The 22,502-nt window shown below is 47.1% G+C and overlaps 1 protein-coding gene across 1 annotated transcript; it reads left to right on the top strand.

Annotated features, from left to right (window-relative positions):
- Positions 1–1,501: 1,501 nt before the first annotated feature.
- Positions 1,502–17,766, top strand: HINFP (histone H4 transcription factor). Its single transcript, XM_070952238.1, has 10 exons — positions 1,502–1,598; positions 2,775–3,214; positions 4,546–4,772; positions 7,362–7,473; positions 9,160–9,312; positions 10,471–10,548; positions 10,667–10,787; positions 12,666–12,804; positions 13,719–13,843; positions 16,316–17,766. Exons 2-10 carry the CDS (start codon positions 3,049–3,051, stop codon positions 16,788–16,790), a joined length of 1,596 nt encoding a protein of 531 aa, XP_070808339.1. The 5' UTR covers positions 1,502–1,598; positions 2,775–3,048; the 3' UTR covers positions 16,791–17,766.
- Positions 17,767–22,502: the final 4,736 nt, after the last annotated feature.

Genomic DNA, 22,502 nt, shown 5'->3' with positions numbered 1-22,502 from the left:
TTCAAACAAATACACTTAAACACATTAACATAAGACACATACTTTACAAACTATTTTTTTAAAAAAATCAAAATTCCTCCTGGAAGGAATTAAAGATACAGATAGATTACAGTAAAGACAAACTTAAAATGAAATTTTATCTGCACTCAGAGCTGATTCTGGATGCACCTTTCCATTTTAACATCATTTTGGAAATTAAATACAAAATCTTTAAAGATTTTGGAAAAGGTTTTATTTTGTTTGGATAATTCATATCGCTATCAATCGTTATGAAAAATATTGGCTGGATCTCACTTTGGTCCGTCTTTAGAGTAGACTAATTGATATCAGCCATGGTGGTGCAGTGATTAGAATGCAGTGTTGCAAGCTAACTCACTGTTTACTGCCAGGAGTTCAATTCTGACCGGCTCAAGGTTGACTCAGCCTTCCATCCTTCTGAGCTCGGTAAAATGAGGACCCAGATTGTTGGGGGCAAGAGGCTAACTCTGTAAAGCAACTTAGAGAGGGCTTCTGTGAAGCCGTATATAAGTCTAAATGCTATTGCTATTTCCATGCTCTAATGGAGAAATGGAGTTGGCAGGAGTTGGGATGTTTTATGAGATGATACAAAGATTGGGTTATTCATGCAAATCAGGGTGTCATTTATTCACTTTTTCTGACAGAACAATCCAGAATAGCTAGGTATGCAACCTGCATTTGCAAAAGGCCACAATTTTATTACATCTTGCTCAATTTTTCAATGCAACACAATGCAACATTTGATTTCAGTAGGATCTGAAATCCCCTGGCTCAACCAGTGCCCCACAATATGCAATCAGTTTGGTACAAGTGAGGTCAAGCCTAGGCAAAATGGGCAGCAGCATATAATTTGAATAGTAAAAATTATAATAATAAAAAAACCCTTTCTACTGTAGCCAATGCAACTTTCATTGTCTTCTATCCAAGTACTAAAAACCATGGTCCTGATCCAGAATTGCTTGAACATTCTCCAGGGATGTTTGGAAGGATGATCTTCTAATATGCCTAATAAAAGTATTGTTTTATTTATCATTTCTGCATTGGCTTGATTCCACCCTTTGTAGGAACGGTATGGGGCAAGGGAAGAAGTGGGAAGAGCCTTGTAGCTTGCACCAAAGTCTACAACAATTCTGGACTACAAAACACTTTTCTCCATCTTTTTATTATCTCTTAATCTTTGGTTTCTGGGTCTCCAAACTAAATGGATGCTCAGGTTTCCCATTCAACCCGGAACCATTCCTCAAGAACCTTCGGTTCCCTGTCGGACCTAACACCGCGATGCTCTCTTTATGTTTTGACAGGCAGGCTAAGTCCCGCCCTCCCCTCGCCACGCCATTGGCTGCTTCGGACGCCCCCGGCGCCTTCATTGGCTGGCGCGCAGGTGGTGGTTGTTGGGGGGGAAGGATCGTCGCATCGGACATCGGCCGGCCGGCCGGGAAACACTCGGTAACTATGGAAACGCGGCCTAGTGGGTGCCCCCGAGCCTTGGCTCCCCGAACCGGAGGTCGTTTTTGTTCCTTCAGACCCCGTTTTTTCGGCTAAGGAAGTCTCGAGCGGGGACCCTTCTTCGGTCCCGCCTGGTGGGTGTATGGACGCCGCACGAAAGGGCGAGGCGCCGGGGAGGGAGCGACTCAGACGATGGCCGGGGGGGCCTTTCAAGCTGCGCGGAGCCCCGGCCTTGGCCGAGCTGGTGGGGATTAGGGGAACCCAAGTCCAGCTAAATTCTGGAGGACTCCGGGTCGGGGAAGGCGCTTGATTTTTCTCAGAAGGGGCACACACAAAAAAAATGACACCAGCAATGGGTAAAAACGCGAAGGGAGATCATCATTCTATATTGTTTTATATAATATTGACAACTTTGTATATGTAAAATATAGTCCATTATGTTATGCTATATAGCATGTATATTTGCGTGTTTATAGTAATATGGTACTTTATAATTTGATTTGTACTTGATTTGGTATGGCTGCCTGTTCCAGAAGACGTTGGGCAGCCTACAAAAACCACAAAAATGGTAAAATGGTAAAATAAATTTACATATTCTCCCTTCTTTTATCTCCCTCTGTAAGTATGTATGTATGTGTCTGTCTGTCTGTCTTTCTGTCTGTCTGTCTCTACATCTCTCTCTCTCTCTCTCTCTCTCTCTCTCATCTATCATCCATCTATCATCTATCTATAATCTATATCAATCTATATCTATCTCTTTCATCTATCTATCATCTATATCTATCATCTATATCAATCTATATCTCATCTCTCATTTATCTCTCTATCTATCGCTATGCATCTATCTATCTAGCTCTATCATCTCTATCTATCTATCTATCTATCTATCTATCTATCTATCTATCTATCCATCCATCCATCCATCTCTCATATTTATCTATCTAGCTCTATCATCTACTTACCTATCTATCTATCTATCTATCATCTATCTATCTATCTATCTATCCATCCATCCATCCATCCATCCATCCATCTCTCATATTTATCTATCTAGCTCTATCATCTACCTATCTATCTATCTATCTATCTATCTATCTATCTATCTATCTATCTTCTCTTTCTATCCATCCACCCATACCATTGTGTGTGTAAATATTGTCTATACTATACACGGCGGGTCTATAGAATGTTTAAGAGGTAATATATATGTAGCACCGTATAGGATAAGATGCAATATATTACAATATATGTATATGCATTTATATATACTTTTTTTTTCTTTACTGCCTGCCCTGCCCTTTGGACCGAAGGAAGTTCGTTGTCACTTTGCTGGAAATTCATTGCAGGCAGCTTGCTCTGAAGCTCTTTCGCACAGCAAATCCTTGAGATTGCGGAATTGGATGAGGATGCTTTTCTAAAGACCGTAAAATCCACAGGATAATTGGAGTCGGGAGGTGCGTTGGGCAGAATTCCAGCTCTTCCCATCAACTCCTTTCCGAGGCTGGAGGGAAGGCGACGGAAGACCTCCTTCGGGATGTGAGAGAGACCCCCCCCCTTCTCCGATTGGCCTGCAGGATTGTGACCATGCCTCCTGGGAAGATGGGGGAGAAAGAGACTTTGGTCCTGCAGTGTGAATGGGAAATCTGCAGCTTTGTGGCCTCGAAGATGGAAGACTTTTGCGAACACGTCTCGCAGCACCTGCAGCAGCATCTCCAGAGCAAGGAGGAGGACAATGAAATGGATTCTCTTGGTAAGGGCCACGCAGGGCAGGTTAGAATAGAATAGAATTAGAATTCTTTATTGGCCGAGTGTGACTGGACACACAAGGAATTTGTCTTTGGTGCACATGCTCTCAGTGTACATAAAAAGACAAGATACACTTGTCAAGAATCACAAGGCACAACACCCAGTGATAGTCATATGGTACAATAAAGCAATTGAATCATACTAGGAAACTATCAATATAAATCGTAAGGATACAAGCAACAAAGTTACAGTCATACAGTCCTAAGTGGGAGGAGATGGGTGATAGGAACAACGAGAAGATTAATAGTAGTGCAGACTTAATAAATAGTTTGACAGTGTTGAGAGAATTATTTGTTTAGCAGAGTGATGGCGTTTGGGAAAAAAACTGTCCTTGTGTCTAGTTGTTCTGGTGTGCAGTGCTCTATAGTGTCGTTTTGAGGGTAGGAGTTGAAACAGTTTATGTCCAGGATGCGAGGGGTCTGTAGATATTTTCACAGCCCTCTTTTTGACTTGTGCAGTATAGAGGTCCTCAATGGAAAGCAGGTTGGTAGCCATGGTTTTTTCTGCAGGTTTGATTCTCAGTGCAGCAGAGACCTCTAGGAGGGGTTGCAGGATGTCGAGCTGTGATGCAGATAAAAAGGATTGGGGCTTTGATCGCCTGGCTGGGGCTATCGCTCTGACTTTTTTGACCTCCTTGGACATCGCTGTGGCTCTTATTTGCTTTTAATATGAGCTGCGTGGCGTTCCTCTCTGAAAATTGGCACACTGCTTCTCTGTATTCCCTTCCTCCTCCTCGTTAAAAGAATGGATTGGTTTCATTAGAAAACCCCATCTCCTCTAAATTACCTTTCTGGTTCAGTGCCAGGCAGCCAGCCTATTGGTCTTTTTTATTGCAGAGAGTCCTGTAAGCCACCGGGGTTTGCCCAAAGCTCCCACTGGAATTGCAAGGGAGAAGTTGCAGCTCCTTCACTGCCCTAGTTAACTTACGTCAGTGTAAAATTGAAGCAGGCGAAGGGTGAGAATTGCTGTAGGCAAGGGACGCGTGGAGAAGGCAGGCTTAAGCTAAACTGGATTTGAAAAGTTAGTGAGAGCATGAATCAGCTAAAGAAAGAGGCGGTTAGTTGAGAAAAGTCTGAGAAAGTTACTTTCCCTGCCTTCTTTTTTTAATTAAAAGCTCTAGTGTTAAATCAGAAGAGCTTCTGTTTTATAAAATCTCATCCAGAAATGGGAGGGTGACCAAGACCCATTACTAAGTAGAAATTCGTAATGTAAGTCTGTCTCTTGCAGATAAGCTTCGTGCTTGTCTCTATGAACTTTCTGTTTTTCCCTCCCCAGAAGAATACACTTGCCTCTGGCAGGAATGTGGCTTTTGTTCCCCCGAGAGTTCTGCGGAGCTCGTCCGCCATGTTTACTTCCACTGTTACCACACCAAGCTGAAGCAGTGGGGCCTCCACGTCTTACAGAGCCAGTCTGACTTGACTCCCTGCCAGCTGGACTTCCAGAGCCGGAACATTATCCCTGAGATCCAAGAGAACTTCCTCTGTCTTTGGGAATACTGTGAGGTGAGAGATGGGAGGGGAAGATGGGCGGTTTTTCCCAGTGAGGTTATCACACCTGCCCTGGCTTGGATCCTTAGGAAAGAAAGACTCTGGACTCCATTTGTGTGAAAGGCATACTTTTACTAAAGACCAAGTGGTTACATACAGCGAAGCCAGAACTAATGTTTGCATGAGAAGGTTTCCTAGTTAACCTTCCCTTTTGCCATTCCTCCCCCTTGTTATCTGTCTAATTATATAGATAATTAGCTGTGGTATTTCTCCTCCCAGGCCTCTGGCCTTAGCACCACGAGCTGATGTCTCAGAATGGCACAAGGAGTAGTTTTGGTTTTCCCCTTTTCCCTAGGATCCCAGCAATTCCTTCCCCCCCTTAGTTTATGGCAGGCTGGCATCTAGCAAAGCGAGAATGAAGCCGAAGCTCAAAATGGCAGTTCTGTTAGACTTATTGTGTTGAGTGTGTCCACTGCACAGTGCAAGGATACACAACCAGCTTCTGAGGTTCAGACAGATTCTTGGCGTGCTGCTATGACTGCGGGATGGACCTAAGTACATTGCTTTATCAGACCAAAACGAATTGTATAAATTATTGAAGAGATTATGCAAACATGTTCACTTCTCCCTCTCAATTATCCTGAAAACAATGCAGGAATGTTTTCGGAACACTCCGCTCCCAGTTTAAATTTGAATTTACAGAAGCATTGTTCTGAAACATGTACAAAATGGTGTGCCCGTGGAAAATGCTTGGAATATTGTTTTTTGCTATTTAATAAACATAATTGTATCTCTAGGACTAATCTCTGGAAAGTCCATAGCATATAAGTATGATATTCCTAAACCTAAACCTCAATTTAGGACCACAATTGAGCCCAAAATTTATGTTGCTAAGCGAGACAGTTAAATGAGTTTTGCCCCATTTTGCGACCGTAAGTGACCCACTGCAGTTGTTAAGTTAGAAACAAGGTTGTTAAGTGAATCTACCTTTCCATGGACTTCGCTAGTGACTCAGTTGCCAAGTATTTGAATTTTGGTCATGTGACCTTGAGGATGCTGCAACTGTCATAAGCGTGAAAAACTTTTGTAAGTCGCTTTTCTCTGTGCTCTTGTAACTTTGAATGGTCACTAAATGATCTGTTGTAAGTTGAGGCCTACCTGTATTCATTTTAGAAATTGACCACTGAAACTACAAAGGTAAAGGTAAAGGTTCCCCTCGCCTGTATGTGCTAGTCGTTCCCGACTCTAGGGGGCGGTGCTCATCTCCGTTTCAAAGCCGAAGAGCCAGCGCTGTCCAAAGTCTCCGTGGTCATGTGGCCGGCATGACTCAACGCCAAAGGCGCACAAAATGCTGTTCCCTTCCCACCAAAGGTGGTCCCTATTTTTCTACTTGCATTTTTTTACGTGCTTTCGAACTGCTAGTTTGGCAGAAGCTGGGACAAGGAATGGGAGCTCACCCCATTATGCGGCGCTAGGGATTCGAACCACTGAACTGCCGAAACTGCCGACCTTTTGATCGACAAGCTCAGCGTCTTAGCCACTGGGCCACTGTGTCTCCTTTTTCTGAAACTATAGCTTCCCCCTTTTTCCCCCATTCCAGGTCTCTGGTTGAAACCTCCAGGGAAGTGTAAAATTGTGTGCCAACAGGAAAATGCGGAATGCCTTGAGATTATCTCACAAGAAATTTAGTGAATGGAGCCATGTTAAGGAGGACACAGATTATTGTTAGCCATCTTGTAAAGATTAAGTCTCCCCCAGGGTGGAGTGGGGTGTGTATAAACTTCCATGTGTATGCAGAGCTCCTGGATGGGATTTATTAAGCTTTTAGAAAGTGTAATATTGATTTACAGGAATAACATCTTTTAATGCAGGGGTCTCCAACTTTAAAACGTAAAGTTGGCAATAGCAATAGCACTTAGACTTATATACTGCTTTACATCCTCTCAATAAGTGGTTTACAGAGTCAGCATCTTGCTCCCAACAATTTTGGGTCCTCATTTTACCCACCTTGGAAGGATGGAAGGCTGAGTCAACCTTAATGTCAGGCTTCCAAGTAACACTCCCAAAGAAATCAAACTCCGAGGCTTGAGTTTCCTCAAAGCTAATTGTTATTAGAGATGTCATATTGGCACATCTGGGAAAACCCAAATCTGAGAGCTTCCGGGTTTTCCTCACCCAAAAGGAAGTTCAAGTCCTTGCCCATCACCCACATGCCCATCACACAAACCAATCAGATACCCTCCAGAACAAAAGATAGCTCCTCATTCTTCTCAGCACAGCTGCAGGGCACAATGGCCTTGACTTTCTGGAAAGAATGTTATTTTGACTACATATCATCTTCACTCCATATAATTCCCCCCTTCCAATTTCCCACAGTAGAATTTGTGGCAGGCCTGAAAGAAGGTCTGACGCTTGAGCCTGGTGAGGTTTGAACTGCTAAACGGCAGGCAGCAGAAGTAGCCTGCAGTACTGCACTCCAACCACTGCGCCACCATGGCTCATGACTCCAGGTTGGAGACCCCTGCTTTAATGGGTCTATTTATTGGCTGATAAACTGGGTGTGAGCTCAGAATATATCCTTCCTTTACTTTGTCTCCCCACCAGCGAGCCTTTGATAACCCCGAATGGTTCTACAGGCACGTGGAAGACCACAGCTTCTGCGCAGAGTACAAGGCAATTGGAAAAGAGATCCAAATGGTCTTCTGTGGTTGGAAAGGTAAGAATTGATCGTGCATCATAGAACCTTTTATTTATTTATTTTAACTGCTCAAACTTTTCCTGTAGTCTTGAGGCAAAATTAAACAAGAAAAACATTGGAGTGGAATGGACTGGAATGGAATAAAGTAGAGTAGAGTAGAGTAGAGTAGAGTAGAGTAGAGTAGAGTAGAGTAGAGTAGAGTAGAATAGAAATAGAAATAGAAATAGAATAGAATAGAATAGAATAGAATAGAATAGAATAGAATAGAATAGAATAGAATAGAATAGAATAGAATAGAATAGAATAGAATAGAATAGAATAAATGGAGTGGAGTGGAGTGGAGTGGAGTGGAGTGGAGTGGAGTGGAGTGGAGTGGAGTGGAGTGGAGTAGAGTAGAGTAGAGTAGAGTAGAGTAGAGTAGAATAGAATAGAATAGAATAGAATAGAATAGAATAGAATAGAATAGAATAGAATAGAATAGAATAAATGGAGTGGAGAGTAGAGTAGAGTAGAATAGAATAGAATAGAATAGAATAGAATAGAATAGAATAGAATAGAATAGAATAGAATAGAATAGAATAGAATAGAATAGAATAGAATAGAATTTCTTTGTTGGCCAAGTTGTCTTTGGTGCATAAGCTTTCAACGTACATAAAAAGAAAAGATACGTTCGTCAAGAATCATAAGGTACAACACTTAATGATAGTCATAGGGTACAAATAAGCAATCAGGAAACAATCAATATCAATATAAATAATAAAGATACAAGCAACAAAGTTACAGTCATGCAGTCATAAGTGGGAGGAGATGGGTGATGGGAACGATGAGAAGATTAATAGTAATGCAGACTTAGTAAATAGTTTGACAGTGTTGAGGGAATTATTTGTTTAGCAGAGTGATGGCGTTCGGGGAAAAACTGTCCTTGTGTCTAGTTGTTCTGGTGTGCAGTGCTCTATAGCGTCGTTTTGAGGGTAGGAGTTGAAACAGTTTATGCCCAGGATGCGAGGGGTCTATAGATATTTTCCCAGCCCTCTTTTTGACTGGTGCAGTATACAAGTCCTCAATGGAAAGCAGGTTGGTAGCAATTGTTTATATAGGATACTATAGAATAATAACCCAAGTGACTAAGTCAACACAATTATTTAATGTCCATTTGAAGTTACAACAGCATTGAAAAATTATTTACAACTGGGCCTCATACTTACGGCCACTGCACCATCCTCACAGTAACATGATCAACCTTCCTTAGCCATGGAAATTCTGTTCCCAATAGTGGCCATAAATTGAGGACTGTCTGTATACATATACAACATTGCATTAAAAAAGTACTGGGTGTGCATTTTTAAAAAATACGATCTATAAATACTACTTCCATGATTCACACATTTTATCATCTGTTTGTTTTCCCCAGTAAAATGTTACTTACCTCAGTGCAAATAAATAAAAGATACACAAACATTTCATCTTGTGACTGCTAGGCAATTTATGAGGGGAGAATCCTCCTCCTCCTTTTCGTGCAGATAAAAAAAAACGAAGCAGTTCCTGAAAACCCATTAAAAAAAAAAAAAAAAAACTAACGTAGAATCCCAGAGTTTCTAAAGGACTCTTCCGTGCCAAGCTCAAAGCAATAAGCCAAAACATGCCAGACAAGTTTTTGGCTTGCACCAGCCTGGAACACTCAAGAATTGTCTTCCTTTGTTCCAGAGTGTGACTGCACCTTCAAAGGCCGATGTAAGTTGCGGGAACATCTGCGCAGCCACACCCAGGAGAAGGTGGTGGCATGTCCCACTTGTGGTGGCATGTTCTCCAACAACACCAAGTTCTTCGATCACATCCGCCGACAAACAGCTTTAGAACGTGAGTACCTGAGCTCCAGCATCGCGTTTAGCCCAGAACCGTACAAGTGGTCAACCAACATGAGTTTGGATCTGGTTAAGATTTGACTTACAAGCCCTAGGAAGGAAGTGGACATCTGGAAGAGAGGAAATTGTGGGGCTCCTTGGTACTCGCAGAGCTTGGCTGTTTTCTTGCAGACGTTTCATTACTAGGTTACATCATCGATGCTAAAAGGGAGGAGGTTTTGCTCTCTGCTTATTTACAAGCGGCTTGCCCAGTTGGTGTTGGCGGGAGTGTTGTTTTCTTGGAAATTCCTTGATTTGCCTGTTGTTTCCTGCTTGATTGTTGGCGTGGTATTCATCTTGATATTAATCTCTGCTCATTTGGGTGTTAATTGCTGGCGAGGAGGTGTTTAGGTCTGTTTTGTTTCCTTTTTAGATTTTTTTTTAATTGTCTCTTAAATGGTATGTAGATGCTGTTTATCTCAGTGTGCCCGTTGATGGCTAATTTGTCTGAATGCCCGGCTTCCAGGAACCCTCTAGCATTTTTGGACTAGGGTTGGTCTAGGACAGGGGTCAGCAACCTGCGGCTCCAGAGCTGCAAGCTGCTCTTTGGGTCCTCTGCTGTGGCTCCCTGTCAGGTGATCCCACCACTGGCTGGCTCTCCCCTCCCAGTCACTCCCCACCTGGCCTGAGAAAGTAAGGGTGATGGCGGGGGATGGAGAAGCGGCCAGGGCAGAGACAGAGAGATACAGAGAGAGAGGGAGGGAGAGAAAGAGAGAGACAGAGAGAGATACAGAGAGAGAGGAAGGGAGAGAGGGAGGGAGGGGAGAGAGAGATGTCAAAAGGATTTTGTGGTTCCCGGTGTTTTTTAACAACTGGTTCTCTGCCCTAATGACCGGCTGGGTAGGCGTGGCTAGGGGGTGTCATGTGACTGGTGGAAGTGAGTGACATCGAGTTGGCCACGCCCACCCAGCTTTTGTGGCTCCCGGTGTTTTCTTTTCTGTGGGAAACGGGTCCAAATGGCTCTTTGAGTATTTAAGGTTGCCGACCCCTGCACTAGAATGCTGTTTCCTAGTTAAAACTATAATGAATTTAAGGAGGAATTGTGCTAAGCAGTTGCTGATAAAGATTCTCTCCAAATGAGCTGTGTCCTTTAGTTTCTGCCTCTGCTTCACAGAACAGCGATTCCAATGTTCTCACTGCTCCAAAAGGTTTGCCACAGAGAGATTGTTGAGGGATCATATGAGAAATCACGGTAAGATGCCACGAGGAAGCTTCCCCACCCCCCACCCCTCTCCTTTTCTCTCCTCTTGGTGAACTTTCCCTTCGGGAATGACCTTTTTTTACGTGTGTGTTTCTGTTTTCCTGAGCAGTCAACCACTACAAGTGCCCCCTCTGTGACATGACCTGTCCTCTACCCTCCTCACTACGCAACCACATCCGCTTCAGGCACAGCGAGGAGCGCCCTTACAAGTGCAACTATTGTGACCACAGGTAAGCCCAGAGGCCAGGTGGGAGATGGCGCTGGGCCGGGTCTCGGGAAGGAGAGCGTTCCCCCTAGCCCAGGGGGGTCTGCAATCTTAAACACTCAAAAGAGCCATTTGGAGCCGTTTCCCACAGAAAAGAAAACACCGGGAGCCACAAAACCTGAGTGGGCGTGGCCAACTCAATGTCACCCACTTCCACCAGTCACATGACCCCCCCCTAGCCACGCCCACCCACCCTGTCATTAGGGCAGAGAACTGGTTGTTAAAAAAAACACCGGGAAACACAAAACCCTTCTGATCTTTCTCTCTCCCTACCCTCTCTCTCTCTCTCTGTCTCTCTCTCTCTCTCTGTCTGTCTGTCTCTCTCTCTCTGTCTCTGTCTCTGTCTCTCTCTTCCCCTCTCTCTGTATCTCTCTGTCTCTGTCCCGGCAGCTTCTCCATCCCCCGTCGTCACCCTTACCTTCTCAGGCCAAGTGAGGAGTGACTGGGAGGGGAGGGCGAGGGTTGGGGCCAGCCAGTGGTGGGATCACCCGACAGGGAGCCACAGCAGAGGGCCCAAAGAGCCACATGCGGCTCCAGAGCTACAGGTTGCTGACCCCCGCCATAGCCAAATCCTTCTGCTGATTCTTCGCCACTAAAATAGGTGGTTTAGCAGCTACCTTAAGAGTTTACAAATTACGGTGACTTAATTGTAGCTGGTGCCTAGCTCCCAATTACAAAATCGCCATTGCTTTATAAAACCCTCTCTCCTGCTGACCAATGAAATGTGGAATTATTAGGCAAACCACCAGTTTAGTTCAAAGGACGTTTGGGTTAAATAGCTACCGTTTCTAGGACTTTTTTTGTTAGACCCGTTGTGGCCTTTTTTTTTTTTTATCGAAGCCTTGCTCAGGGTGACATACATTACAGTGATGAAATCAATATATATGAAACGAGGCGCCCGTGTTTTTCAACCTTGGCAACTTTAAGAATTGGGAAGTTCATCTCCCAATATCCTCCAGCCAGTGTGGCTGTCATAACTCTGAGCGGACTTCCTGTAGGATTCAGCAGAAGAGGTAAGATTATGGTGAGGTTAGCTGTTGGGCAGTTGTCCCACTCAGAGGGTTTGTAGAGCTACTTACAGATTATCAGAGTTGGAAGAGACCTTGTAAGTCATCTAGCCCAAGCAGGGAGACCCTACACCATTTCTGACAGATGGCAGTCCAGTCTCTTCTTGAAAGCCTCCAGTGAAGAAGCTCCCACAACTTGTGAAGGCAACTTCTGTTCCATGGGTTGATTGTTCTCACTGTCAGGAAATTTCTCTTTATTTCCAGGTTGAATCTCTCCTGGATCAGTTTCCATCCATTATTCCTTGTCTGGCCTTCAGGTGCTTTGGAAAATAGCTTGACCCCCTTCCTCCTCTCTGTGGCAGCCCCTCAAATATTGGAAGACTGCTCCCATGTCTCCCCTGGTCCTTCCCTTCACTAGACTAGCCAGGCCCAGTTCCTGCAACCGTTCATCGTATGTTTTAACCTCCAGTCCACTAATCATCCTGGTTGCTCTTCTCTGCACTCTTTCTAGAGTCTCCACATCTTTTTTATAGTGTGGTGACCAAAACTGGATGCAGTACTCTAGGTGTGGTCTTACTAAGGCTTTATAGAGTGGTGTTAGTACCTCCCTTGATCTTGATTGTATCAAGTGGATTGTACCAAGAGGATTTGTCATGGTGTAAAATGTCATTGTGATAGGAAAAGACAACTCTGGCCTGCTTTTGGTAATAGCCAGAATGTTATGGCAAAGAACACGAAAAGGGGAGTGTGCATTTTATGACTTCTGATTGCTGCCATCTTACCTGTCCTGTTTGTGGCAGGATTTAAAACGCTCTCTTTGCATGATCCGTCCACAGCTGTAAGAATCTGATCGATCTACGGAAGCACTTGGACACGCATAGCAAAGAGCCAGCCTACCGCTGTGAGTTTGAAGCCTGCGACTTCAGCGCCCGGTCCCTCTGCTCCATCAAACTGCACTACAAAAAGGTTCATGAGGTGAGAAGGAAGCGGACGGGGGGGGGTCCCAGAGCCCTAGGGGGGGCGGGGTCTGGTTTGAAGGGAAAAAAAGCAGGGTGGTTACAGAAGCTTTGCAGAAGGACTCTTCAGACATGGCTTGGGTTAGCAGATTAGAAGCCGAAGCAGCAACCGTTTCGTTTCCCAAGAAAAAGCAAAGTGACATCTGCTCGTTTTGTCTGAATTGCCTCCGTACAAATATCAAGGGAGTTTCCAAAATTTTGATGCTTCTGGGAATTCTGAGTTCCTCCAGCTCTCAAAATTTCTCCTCCTCCTCCTCCTCCTTCTCCTTCTCCTTCTCCTTCTCCTTCTCCTTCTCCTTCTCCTTCTCCTTCTCCTTCTCCTCCTCCTCTTCCTTCTCCTTCTCCTTCTTCTCCTCCTCCTCCTCCTCCTGCTGCTTCTGCTGCTTCTTCTCCTCCTCTTCTTCCTCCTCCTCTTCTTCCTCTCCTCTCTTCTTCTTCTTCTTCTTCTTCTTCTTCTTCTTCTTCTTCTTCTTCTTCTTCTTCTTCTTCTTCTTCTTCTTCTTCTTCTTCTTCTTCTTCCTCTTCCTCTTCCTCCTCTTCCTCTTCTTCCCCTCCTCCTCCTCCTCCTGCTGTTGCTGTTTGCACAGTCAGCCAGATGTTTAGACTTGATTTGGCACTTGTCTACTCACTCGGACCTTCTCAAGAACCTGGGATAGGCAAGTGTTGCTGTTTCATAACACTCAACGTGTCGTGTTATTATTCCTATTATTATTTTCCTACTTAGGAATCCAATTTATTGTTTACAGAACCTACAGAGTTGCGTTACAAACAGAACAGCAAAAACTGGATTCCTTCAAGTCGCGGAGTTTCACCCGTAGGTAGAGAAAATGCCCGTCTAACCATTTCTTTCTCTCCTTGTCCATCCTCCCTCAGGGCGATTCAGAGCCCAGGTATAAGTGCCACGTCTGTGACAAATGCTTCACGCGCGGGAACAACCTGACAGTCCACCTCAGGAAGAAGCACCAGTTCAAGTGGCCATCAGGTCATCCTCGTTTCAGGTACACCAGGGTAGGGCAGGGCTGAAATGCTCTTGGTGGTTTTGTGACGCTGTTGAGAAGGCACGAACTTCAGTTGACGGGGAGAAACTGACTTGTTGTTAAGCTGCTAGCAGAAGACTTCTTTGCCCAAAGGCCTTCTGCTGATCAGTTTCACTTTCTCACTTCAGCCCCTCTCCTCAAAAGGAAAAGGAGAGGAGGGGATTTCATAGTCTTCTCTTCACATTCCTCCAAAGAATTAATTCTATAAATTTCAGGACAGCTGGAAATTTAGCTCAAAATCCAACTGGTTTCCAACTGGTTTGTTGAGGAATATGCGCAAAGTAACCCTTGAGTAGCAAGGGTGTGCACATGAGAAACGGCTGAGAGTGATTATGAATAAGCACTGTCAATACAGACACACTGAGTTGTGATATTCTTTTACTTTTAGGAAAAAGCAAAGTCCAATAAACAATCCAGGTCATACACATACAAAGATAATTAAAATGTCAATCCAAGGATATTCCAAGAACAAAGTCTTCTTACCAGTTGTTGTAGTCATATGCAATAAAACAGTTCCTTTTAGAGTTGCAAACAGGAACAAGTACAGCAGTAAACAATCAGTAAAACAGTAGAAAACAACAAGTAGCAATGATCAAGCAGTGACCATGCAGAGAGAAGAGGCAGAGAGGAGCAGAGGTAGCAATAATAATGTAAAAAGAACAATAAGCCATGATTCAAGCTTCCTCTTAAGTACATTGGCTACAGAGCTAGCCAATCAGAATACCGTATGATGCAATACATCATTACAGTCTTAAAGCTATACAATACATTTTGACTGCAAACATGCATTGATGGTTTATATATATTGCCAACCCAACCCGTTAGGTAATAGCCATTTCCTAACATGGTTAACGAGACAAGCCAGGATATTTTCGGAAGAAGCAGATTGTTTCTCCGAGCATCCCCGAAGCAAATTGTGCTGTCCTCAAATCAGCAGCAGAGTTACGAAAGAAAACGTTTGTGGTTGATTAAATCCAGGAGGTTTGATTAGGCTGGATAATTGTCTCTTATTATCTCCTGGTGGCTTGTCTCTGTATCAAAGGGAAGCTGGAGTGATTTGTGACACATTCCCAGTGTGAAAGTTTGTGACCTCTTCCGAGTAGCGGCGAAGAAGAGCGATCTAGAAGTGTAGCCTGCAGGAATTGGAAGAAGGGTGTGTAAGAAGATAGCTGGCACCCTTTCTCCGATCCTCTAGAACAGGGGTGCCAGATCCGGCCTGCGATGTGGTCAGATCTGGCCCACAGGGCCATCCTGGAAAATGTAAGGTTGCGTTGCTTTGACCTGGTCTACCCAGTGCGAAGAGGAAACATGCCAGCAGTTTGGGGAGTGGCGTCAAGCTGGCCACGCCCACCCAGTTGGTCACACTCGCCCAGTCGGCCACGCCTACCCCACCCCCCACCCCAAAATCAACCACCGCCCTGATAACAGCCCTCAATGAAATTGAGTTTGACACCCCTGCTCTTAGAAGCATTAGATGAGGCTGCTGGTATTATTTCTCTTTTCTCTTTCACCATGGTTGAGGCCAGTGGTGAAAGGTAAAATTTGTTACTACCGGTTCTGTGGGCGTTGCTGTGGGGGGGGGGTTGTGTAATGTGACTGAATGGGCGTGGCCAACTTCTTTTTTTAACTTTTAAAAGCAAAAGAGGTTTTGAGCCAAAGAGGTTGTAGAAAAAATGCTTTTAAAAGCCTCTGACGATCCCAGCTGAGTTGCCTGATCGTCAGAGCCTTGGGTAGAAAAAATGCTTTTAAAAGCCTCTGACGATCCCAGCTGAGTTGCCTGATCGTCAGAGCCTTGGGTAGAAAAAATGCTTTTAAAAGCCTCTGACAATCAGGCAACTCAGCTGGGATCGTCAGAGGCTTTTAAAAGCATTTTTTCTACAACCTCTTCGGCCAAAGAGGCTGCAGAAAAAATGCTTTTAAAAGGCTCTGACCAATCCCAGCTGAGCCGCACGATCATCAGAGGCTTTTTTTCTTTTTTTTTAACTTTTAAAAGCATTTTTTCGGCCGAAGAGGTTGTAGAAAAAATACTTTTAAAAATAATAAAGAAAGCCTCTGATGATTGCGCGGCTCAGCTGGGCATGGAGGTGGGAGCAGGGATTTTTGCTACCGGTTCTCCGAACCACCCACCACCATCGCTACCGGATCGGGCGATCCGGACCGAACCGGGAGCATTTCACCCCTGGTTGAGCCCTCTCATGTTTTTTTTTTTTTTATAAATGCCAGGCAAGGTGAAGAAAAATGTAGCCCCTTCTCACCCTTGTGCTAAGATTTCTGGACAAATCAAGTCTTTGATGAAGAAGTAGCGTATTAGCAGCTTTGAAGGCGTGTGGGTGTTCACCAGCTTTTCGTAATCGATAGTGCTGGGATGCCAACGATTTAGCCACCACCCTGGCTTGATCCTCTGCTAATCTCAGCCTCTGCCACTCCACCTAGGTACAAAGAACACGAGGATGGGTACATGCGCCTTCAGCTGGTGCGGTACGAAAGCGTGGAACTGACCGAACAGCTGCTGAAGGACCGGGAGAAGCAGGGAGAATCTCTGGATGACGCAGCCCAGTGCGTGGTGCTGGCCGGGTCGGAAGGCGGCTTACAGGGCATCATCCTGGACTCGCCAACAGAGGAGCCGGGGGAGGCAGACTTGCCAGCTGCCCTGCCAACCGACAGCTCTACTCCACCGTGTGCCGGCGAGTCTCCGGATTGTGATCCGAGCGCCCCTCCCAGCCCGATCATCCGGGTGGTCAACAGGACCAACGAGCACGGAGAGAACGAGACGGTTTACTACGTGATGGCTAACGCCCCCTCCGAGAGCCGGGCAGTTGTGCCTAGCGGGCTTGTTCCCGAGCCGGAGGAGAACGTGATGGACAGGCTGCAGAAGACCGCCGAGGAACTGGGCATTCAGATTCTCTGAGGCTGCTTCTTCTCCTCCTCTTCCTCCTGAGCAACACCCCGGGGTCTTTCCACATACACACACACACACACACACACACACTCCGGTTGGACCTTCCGAATTTGCCAGTGCAAATTGGACTCCTTGCCAAAATGGACTTTATCCTGAATGGAGGTGAGAGCAAGAGATAAATACCAGAGATAAATACACAAACACACCAGAGATGTGTAAATGCACAAATACCAGAGATAAATACACAAACACACACACACACACCCCTCAAAAGCCCTTCGTCGGCTCCCTTCAACCTGGGATCTGCTTCCAGACCTCTCGGAAAGGGGTAATCTGGTAAGGGAAGCCAGCTTTAGAGCAGCTCCTCGGGAAAGGGACCGATTTGAGATGGAAACGGAGGTTGGGTCAGATCTATGCTTCGGAGCCTCCTGACCACACGACATCTACCTGGCCGTATTTGAAGAGCCGATCCTTCCAAGAAAGCTAACTTCCCACCTTGGAAGTCTCGTTCTTTTGATCTCACTCCTGGTCAGCCCGACTTGGTGCTGTGCAAGACTCTTTAAAAAATATCAATCTCCATCTCTTCGGTTGGTTTGCCCATCACCCTGTTCTTCGTAGAAACCCTCCTCAGTCAGGGGGTTCTACCCCAGAGCATCCCCCCCCAGGGTGACTCGGGGGCCCTTCTCCGTCACCGGCCCCTATTCCCGGAGTGGGGGAGAGGGCGCTGATGAGCCCATTGTCCTCACTGTTGCTCCGTAATCCACGGCTGCTTTGCCTTCTTGGCAAAAAATCCTTTTGTTGTCTTCGGGGCAGGGAAGTCTCCTTCCCACAGTCGTCACAGGGATTGTGTTGTAATCCCTCCTGCGTCACAAAGGAAGGAAAGAACAAAAAAGGGAATTAAATTCTTGCCAAGGGGCATCTCCCATATTGGGGTTCCAGCTCCCGCCTCACAAAGTTTACATTGTATTGACATTCAGAAATAAAGCCACACCAACAAAACCCAAGTTTTGTGTCCTACAGTCTTCCTTGTGCGGGAGGTCCTCGACTCAACCAAAGTTCATTTAGTGGCCATTTGACGTCGCAACAGCACTGGGGAAAAAAGGGACTTGGGAACTTTTTCACACGACAGTCACAGCCTCTCCGTGGTCACGTCAAAATTCAGACATGTTTATGACGTCGTAAACAGGTTTATGACGGTTGCAGAGGTCATGCGATCCTCTTTTTGCGACCTCGTAAAATTGGGCAAAGCTCACTTAACGAATGTCTCGCTAAACGACAGAAACGTTGGGGCCCAATTGAGGCCGTAAGCCGAGGACTGCCTGTGATCTTAAAGTTTCCCCTGGTCAGGTCGGGCTTAGGCATGGGATAGCATCCGAATAGAATTTATTTTGGGGGAAACCTCGGAAGGATAGTTTGGACCGATGCCCAGGCCGCGAAGCAGGAACGCATCGGAGGTGGCAGAGAGGTCAGTTAGCCTGGCCAGTCAGAAATGGATGGAAAAACAACTTTGGCGATCTGAGCTCTGTTGAAGTTCACTTTATTATGCAGGGAGAGTGAGCTTTCTTCTCCTTTCCCGGCCTGGTATTTCATAATTCCTGAGCCCCCCCGCCCTTCCAGGCAGTGCAGGGGAGATAAGATCCCACCCTCCCTAATCGCCTTAAAACCACCACAGCTATACTCATAAACCTCCCCCCTTTCTTGCTTGAGGGCTCCTTGGTTCTCCCTGACCTTGGTGGTTTTCTCGCAGATGTTTCGTGATCCAAATTAGGTAACCTCAGATGTCAGTGCCAGATATCTCAAGAGTCTGGATTCTGGATTCCCACTCCCGGGATTGCTTACGCCAAACTCCTTATCCCTTTCTGGGACTCGAGTACAGTACCGACACATATGAAGAACGGTGGCAGGAACTGGGCATGTCTAGTTTAATGAAAAAAAAGGACTAGGGGAAACATGAGAGCAGTCTTCCGATATCTCAGGGGCTGCCCCAAAGAAGAGCCTTGGTAGTACAGTGGTCTAAAGCACCCTGTTATTAAGACCAGCTGCCTGCAATTTCTGCAGGTTCGAATCTCGCCAGGCTCAAGGTTGACTCAGCCTTCCATCCTTTCTAAGGTAGGTAAATTGAGGACCCAGTTTGTGGGGGCAATAAGCTGACTTTGTATAAATATACAAAAGGATGAAGGCTATTGCTTAACGCACTGTAAGCCGCCCTGAGTCTCCGGAGAAGGGCGGCATATAAATCAAATTAAAAAAAAAAAAAAAAAGAGGGAGTCAAGCTATTCTCCAAAGCACCTGAAGGCAGGACAAGAAGCAATGGGTGGAAACTAATCCAGGAGAGAAGCAACTTAGAATTAAGGAGGAATTAATCAGTGGAACAACTTGCCACCAGAAGTTGTGAGTGCTCCAACACTGGAAATTTTTAAGAAGAGGTTGGACAACCATTTGTCTGAAGTGGTGTAGGGTTTCCTGTCTAAGCAGGGGGTTGGACTAGAAGACCTCCAAGGTCCCTTCCAACTCTGTTACTCTATTCTATTCTGTTCCATCCACCGGTTGCCTGAAAAATGTGGGTCATATTACAGGGTGGTGCTCTCTGTTCAAAATTTTCCTCCGGGTTCCAGCTCAACCCGTTTAAAAAGTGTGTGGAAACGTCTTGGGACTGACTGGGATGGGGCTTGGAGTGCGATCCAAGCCAATATGGTTTTGTAACCATGGTTTACTGCAGTGGGTTCTCAACCTCTGGTCCCCAGACCCTCGGGGCGGCGGGGGGGGGCGTGATGTCATCACGGGGGTCAGCAGAGGCTTGAAGAAAGTTATGCTTTAAATCTCGAGTTAAGCCTTGGGGGGGTCCGTAGTGAAGAATCCTGGTTTTTACTGCATTGCCTCCGTTAACCTAATCCTGGTTTTTCCAACAACCATCAATTATTTGGTTTATTCCCTTTAAAAGAATGGAATAAATAAACAGAAAAGGGGAGGAAAAAAAATAAACTGTACAAAACACAAGAGATTATGAGAGAAATGCATATGTTGTCAAAGAAAAGGGGCGGGGGGAGAAACCATTTAGAAAGTTATTTTAAAAAAATACAAGTTCACAAAATTTAATTTAATTTAATTTAATTTCAAACAGAGCAGATCATCCTGTCTTTGCTAAGCCCTTGTCGTTGCTGGTTGAAAGGACCAGATTTTTTAAAAAGTGGATCACGCTAAATCCATCCCTTTTGGCCAATAAGGACTATTCTGGTCTAGGAAATCCCACCCGCGGCCACCAGGGGACACAGAGCTTCCTGGCATCTGTTCCTCCTGTTTCCCTCCACCCTCTCTTTCCTCTTTTCTCTCTCTCTCTCTCTCTCTCTCCTCTCCCTTTCTCTCTCTCCTCTCTCTTTCTCTTTCTCTCCCTTTCTCCTCTCTCCCCCCTTTCTCTCTCTCCTCTCTCCCCATTCTCTCTCTCTCTCCTCTCTCTCTCTCTCTCCTCTCCCTTTCTCTCTCTCTCTCTCCTCTCTCTCCCCCCCTTTCTCTCTCTCTCCTCTCTCCTCTCCCTTTCCTCTCTCTCTCTCTCCCCCCCCTTCTCTCTCTCTCTCTCTCTCTCTCTCCTCTCTCTTTCTCCCCTTTCTCTCTCTCTCCCTTTCTCTCTCTCTCTCTCCTCTCTCTCTCTCTCTCTCTCCCCCCTTTCTCTCTCTCTCCTCTCTCTCCCCCCCTTTATCTCTATCTCTCTCCTCTCTCCCCCTTTCCTCTCTCTCTCTTTCCTCTCTCTTTCCCCCTTTCTCTCTCTCCTCTCTCTCTCCTCTCTCTCCCCCTTTCTCTCTCTCTCTCCTCTCTCCTCTCTCTTTCTCTCTCTCCCCCTTTCTCTCTCTCTCCTCTCTCTTTCTCTCTCCCCCCCTTTCTCTCTCTCCTCTCTCCCCCCTTCTCTCTCTCTCTCTCTCTCTCTCTCCCCCCCGTCTCTCTCCCTTCCCCTTCTTGCTTGATACCTTCCTTCTTCCTCCCACGCCCTTCAAGGGCTCGCAGGCAGCCTCTCCTTTCAGCACTGGTCTCTGTCCATCAGAATCCGGATTCAAGGCTCAAATCGGTCCCAATAACAAAGCGGAGGGAACCGCTCCCATTCCCCCCCCCCCCACAACTCACATAGAATCAGGGCTGCTGCCAGTCCCAGTTCGACACAGGTGCCCACAGGTGTGGTCTGGGGGCTGCAACAGCCCCGTGGAAGCTCCGCTTGTCTTCTGGGTCTCCCAACAGCTCCAGTTGGGCTCTTCGGTCCTGGCCTTGACTCTCCTTCACCTTCACCGTTTCAAGTTCACCTCCCGCCCCCCCTCCGATTGGGCAACACCTGGATTAAAGCCACGGCAGGACCCAGAGGCCGTTTCCTGCTGGTCCTGTCTTGCTTGTCTGGGGGCAAATCGGCTCTTGTCCTTCTGCCCTACAGGTGGGGCCCCAATCCCGGGGAACGGCGGCCCAGATTTCAAAGCCGAACATAATTACAGGGTGCCAGGATAACGCTTGGAGATCAACTTTTGCAAGCGGGGAACGGGGCCTAATAAGATCACCATTCCTCTTGTCAAACCCACGACTGCATGATACAGCCGGGAGAAGGTAGGCATGGTTCTCTTCCCTCCGTCCCCCCCACGCCCCCAGGGGGGCGCTTTGGAAATTCACGACCCCTCCCCGACCCCTAGAAGTCTTTCCCCCCCCTCCTCCCAAGCGCCCCTTGAGCTTGGACACCCAAGCATCCCTCCAAGCTCTGTAAGCAGAGGGGAAACTAAGGTACCGCAGACCTTCTTCGGGACTAGAAACTTGCTGGGTTGTGTCCGGTGGGTTTCCTGTAGCCGTAGGAGGAGCGGAGAGGAGGGTCTTTTTCCTGGCAGGCGACTGTCGCTAGAGCCCACCCACCCCACCCCCAAACCTCCCTCTCTTTCCCCCCCCCTCCCCCCGCCCTCGGGAGTAGCAGCCGCGCACCCTTTAACTGCAAGCGCCGCGGATCTTGGAGCTGGAAGCGCAGCTTGCGCGCTGCTTTGCCGGCGGAGCCCCCGGAGGAAGGAGCCGGCTTGCAGCCCGGTTTGGGGCGGCTGCTAGCGGGGCTGGGCACAGGGGCGGCTCTTCGCCCCCTCCCCACCTATTCCAGCCCCAGCAACCTCGGGGATGGGGAAGAAGAAGGAGGAGGAGGAAGAGGAGGCGGCCGGCTGCAGGCGCTGAATCCGCCTCTTGCGCCCGGCTCGGGGGGTCCCCGCAGGAGGAGAGCCGCTGCTTAGCCTCGCCCGCTCTGTGCCAGCCCCCCCCCCCCCGTGCTGATGCCGATGCCTGCGGAGGGGAACTAGAGGTCGGCTGCAGGGAGAGCGGCGGCGAGGCGCCCACCCGCCCAGGCCGGGGGCCGAGCAGCGGAGAAAGCGCGGACGGCCAAGGTGAGGGACCCGGCCATCCTAAGGGGAAGAGGGGGGGCGCCCTGCGAAGCCCCCTCCCCTTCTCCCGGGAATGGGGTGATGGAAGGGAGCGAGGGAGGGCGCCCCGCGGGGAGGGGGGTCCACGAACTTTTGGGCATCCTTCCCCTTTCAGGTGGGCCTGTGTGTGGGGGGGGGGGGGCTGCGCAATTCGCGGAACAGGGTCTCGCCTGGCCGAGCCACGGGGGGAAGGGTCTCTGCACATCGGGGTGGGGGTGGGGAGGTGGGGTGCGTGCAAAGAAAGGGGGCTGGAGGTCTTGGGGAGCGGGGAATGCCAAGTTGCTCCAGATGGCGTGGTGCC

The sequence above is a fragment of the Pituophis catenifer genome, unplaced genomic scaffold (genome assembly GCF_029215685.1).
Source record: "Pituophis catenifer annectens isolate HBS135680 unplaced genomic scaffold, rPitCat1.0.hap2 SCAF_12, whole genome shotgun sequence".
NCBI classification, from domain to species: domain Eukaryota; kingdom Metazoa; phylum Chordata; class Lepidosauria; order Squamata; family Colubridae; genus Pituophis; species Pituophis catenifer.
This window is presented reverse-complemented; position numbering and strand designations above follow the sequence as displayed.

Coding starts and splice junctions, on each gene's coding strand:
- HINFP (XM_070952238.1), top strand. CDS start 3,049: ATGCCTCCTGGGAAGATGGGGGAGAAAGAGACTTTGGTCCTGCAGTGT. Junction 7,474..9,159: donor GGTCTTCTGTGGTTGGAAAG/GTAAGAATTGAT, acceptor CCTTTGTTCCAG/AGTGTGACTGCACCTTCAAA. Junction 13,844..16,315: donor TCAGGTCATCCTCGTTTCAG/GTACACCAGGGT, acceptor CACTCCACCTAG/GTACAAAGAACACGAGGATG.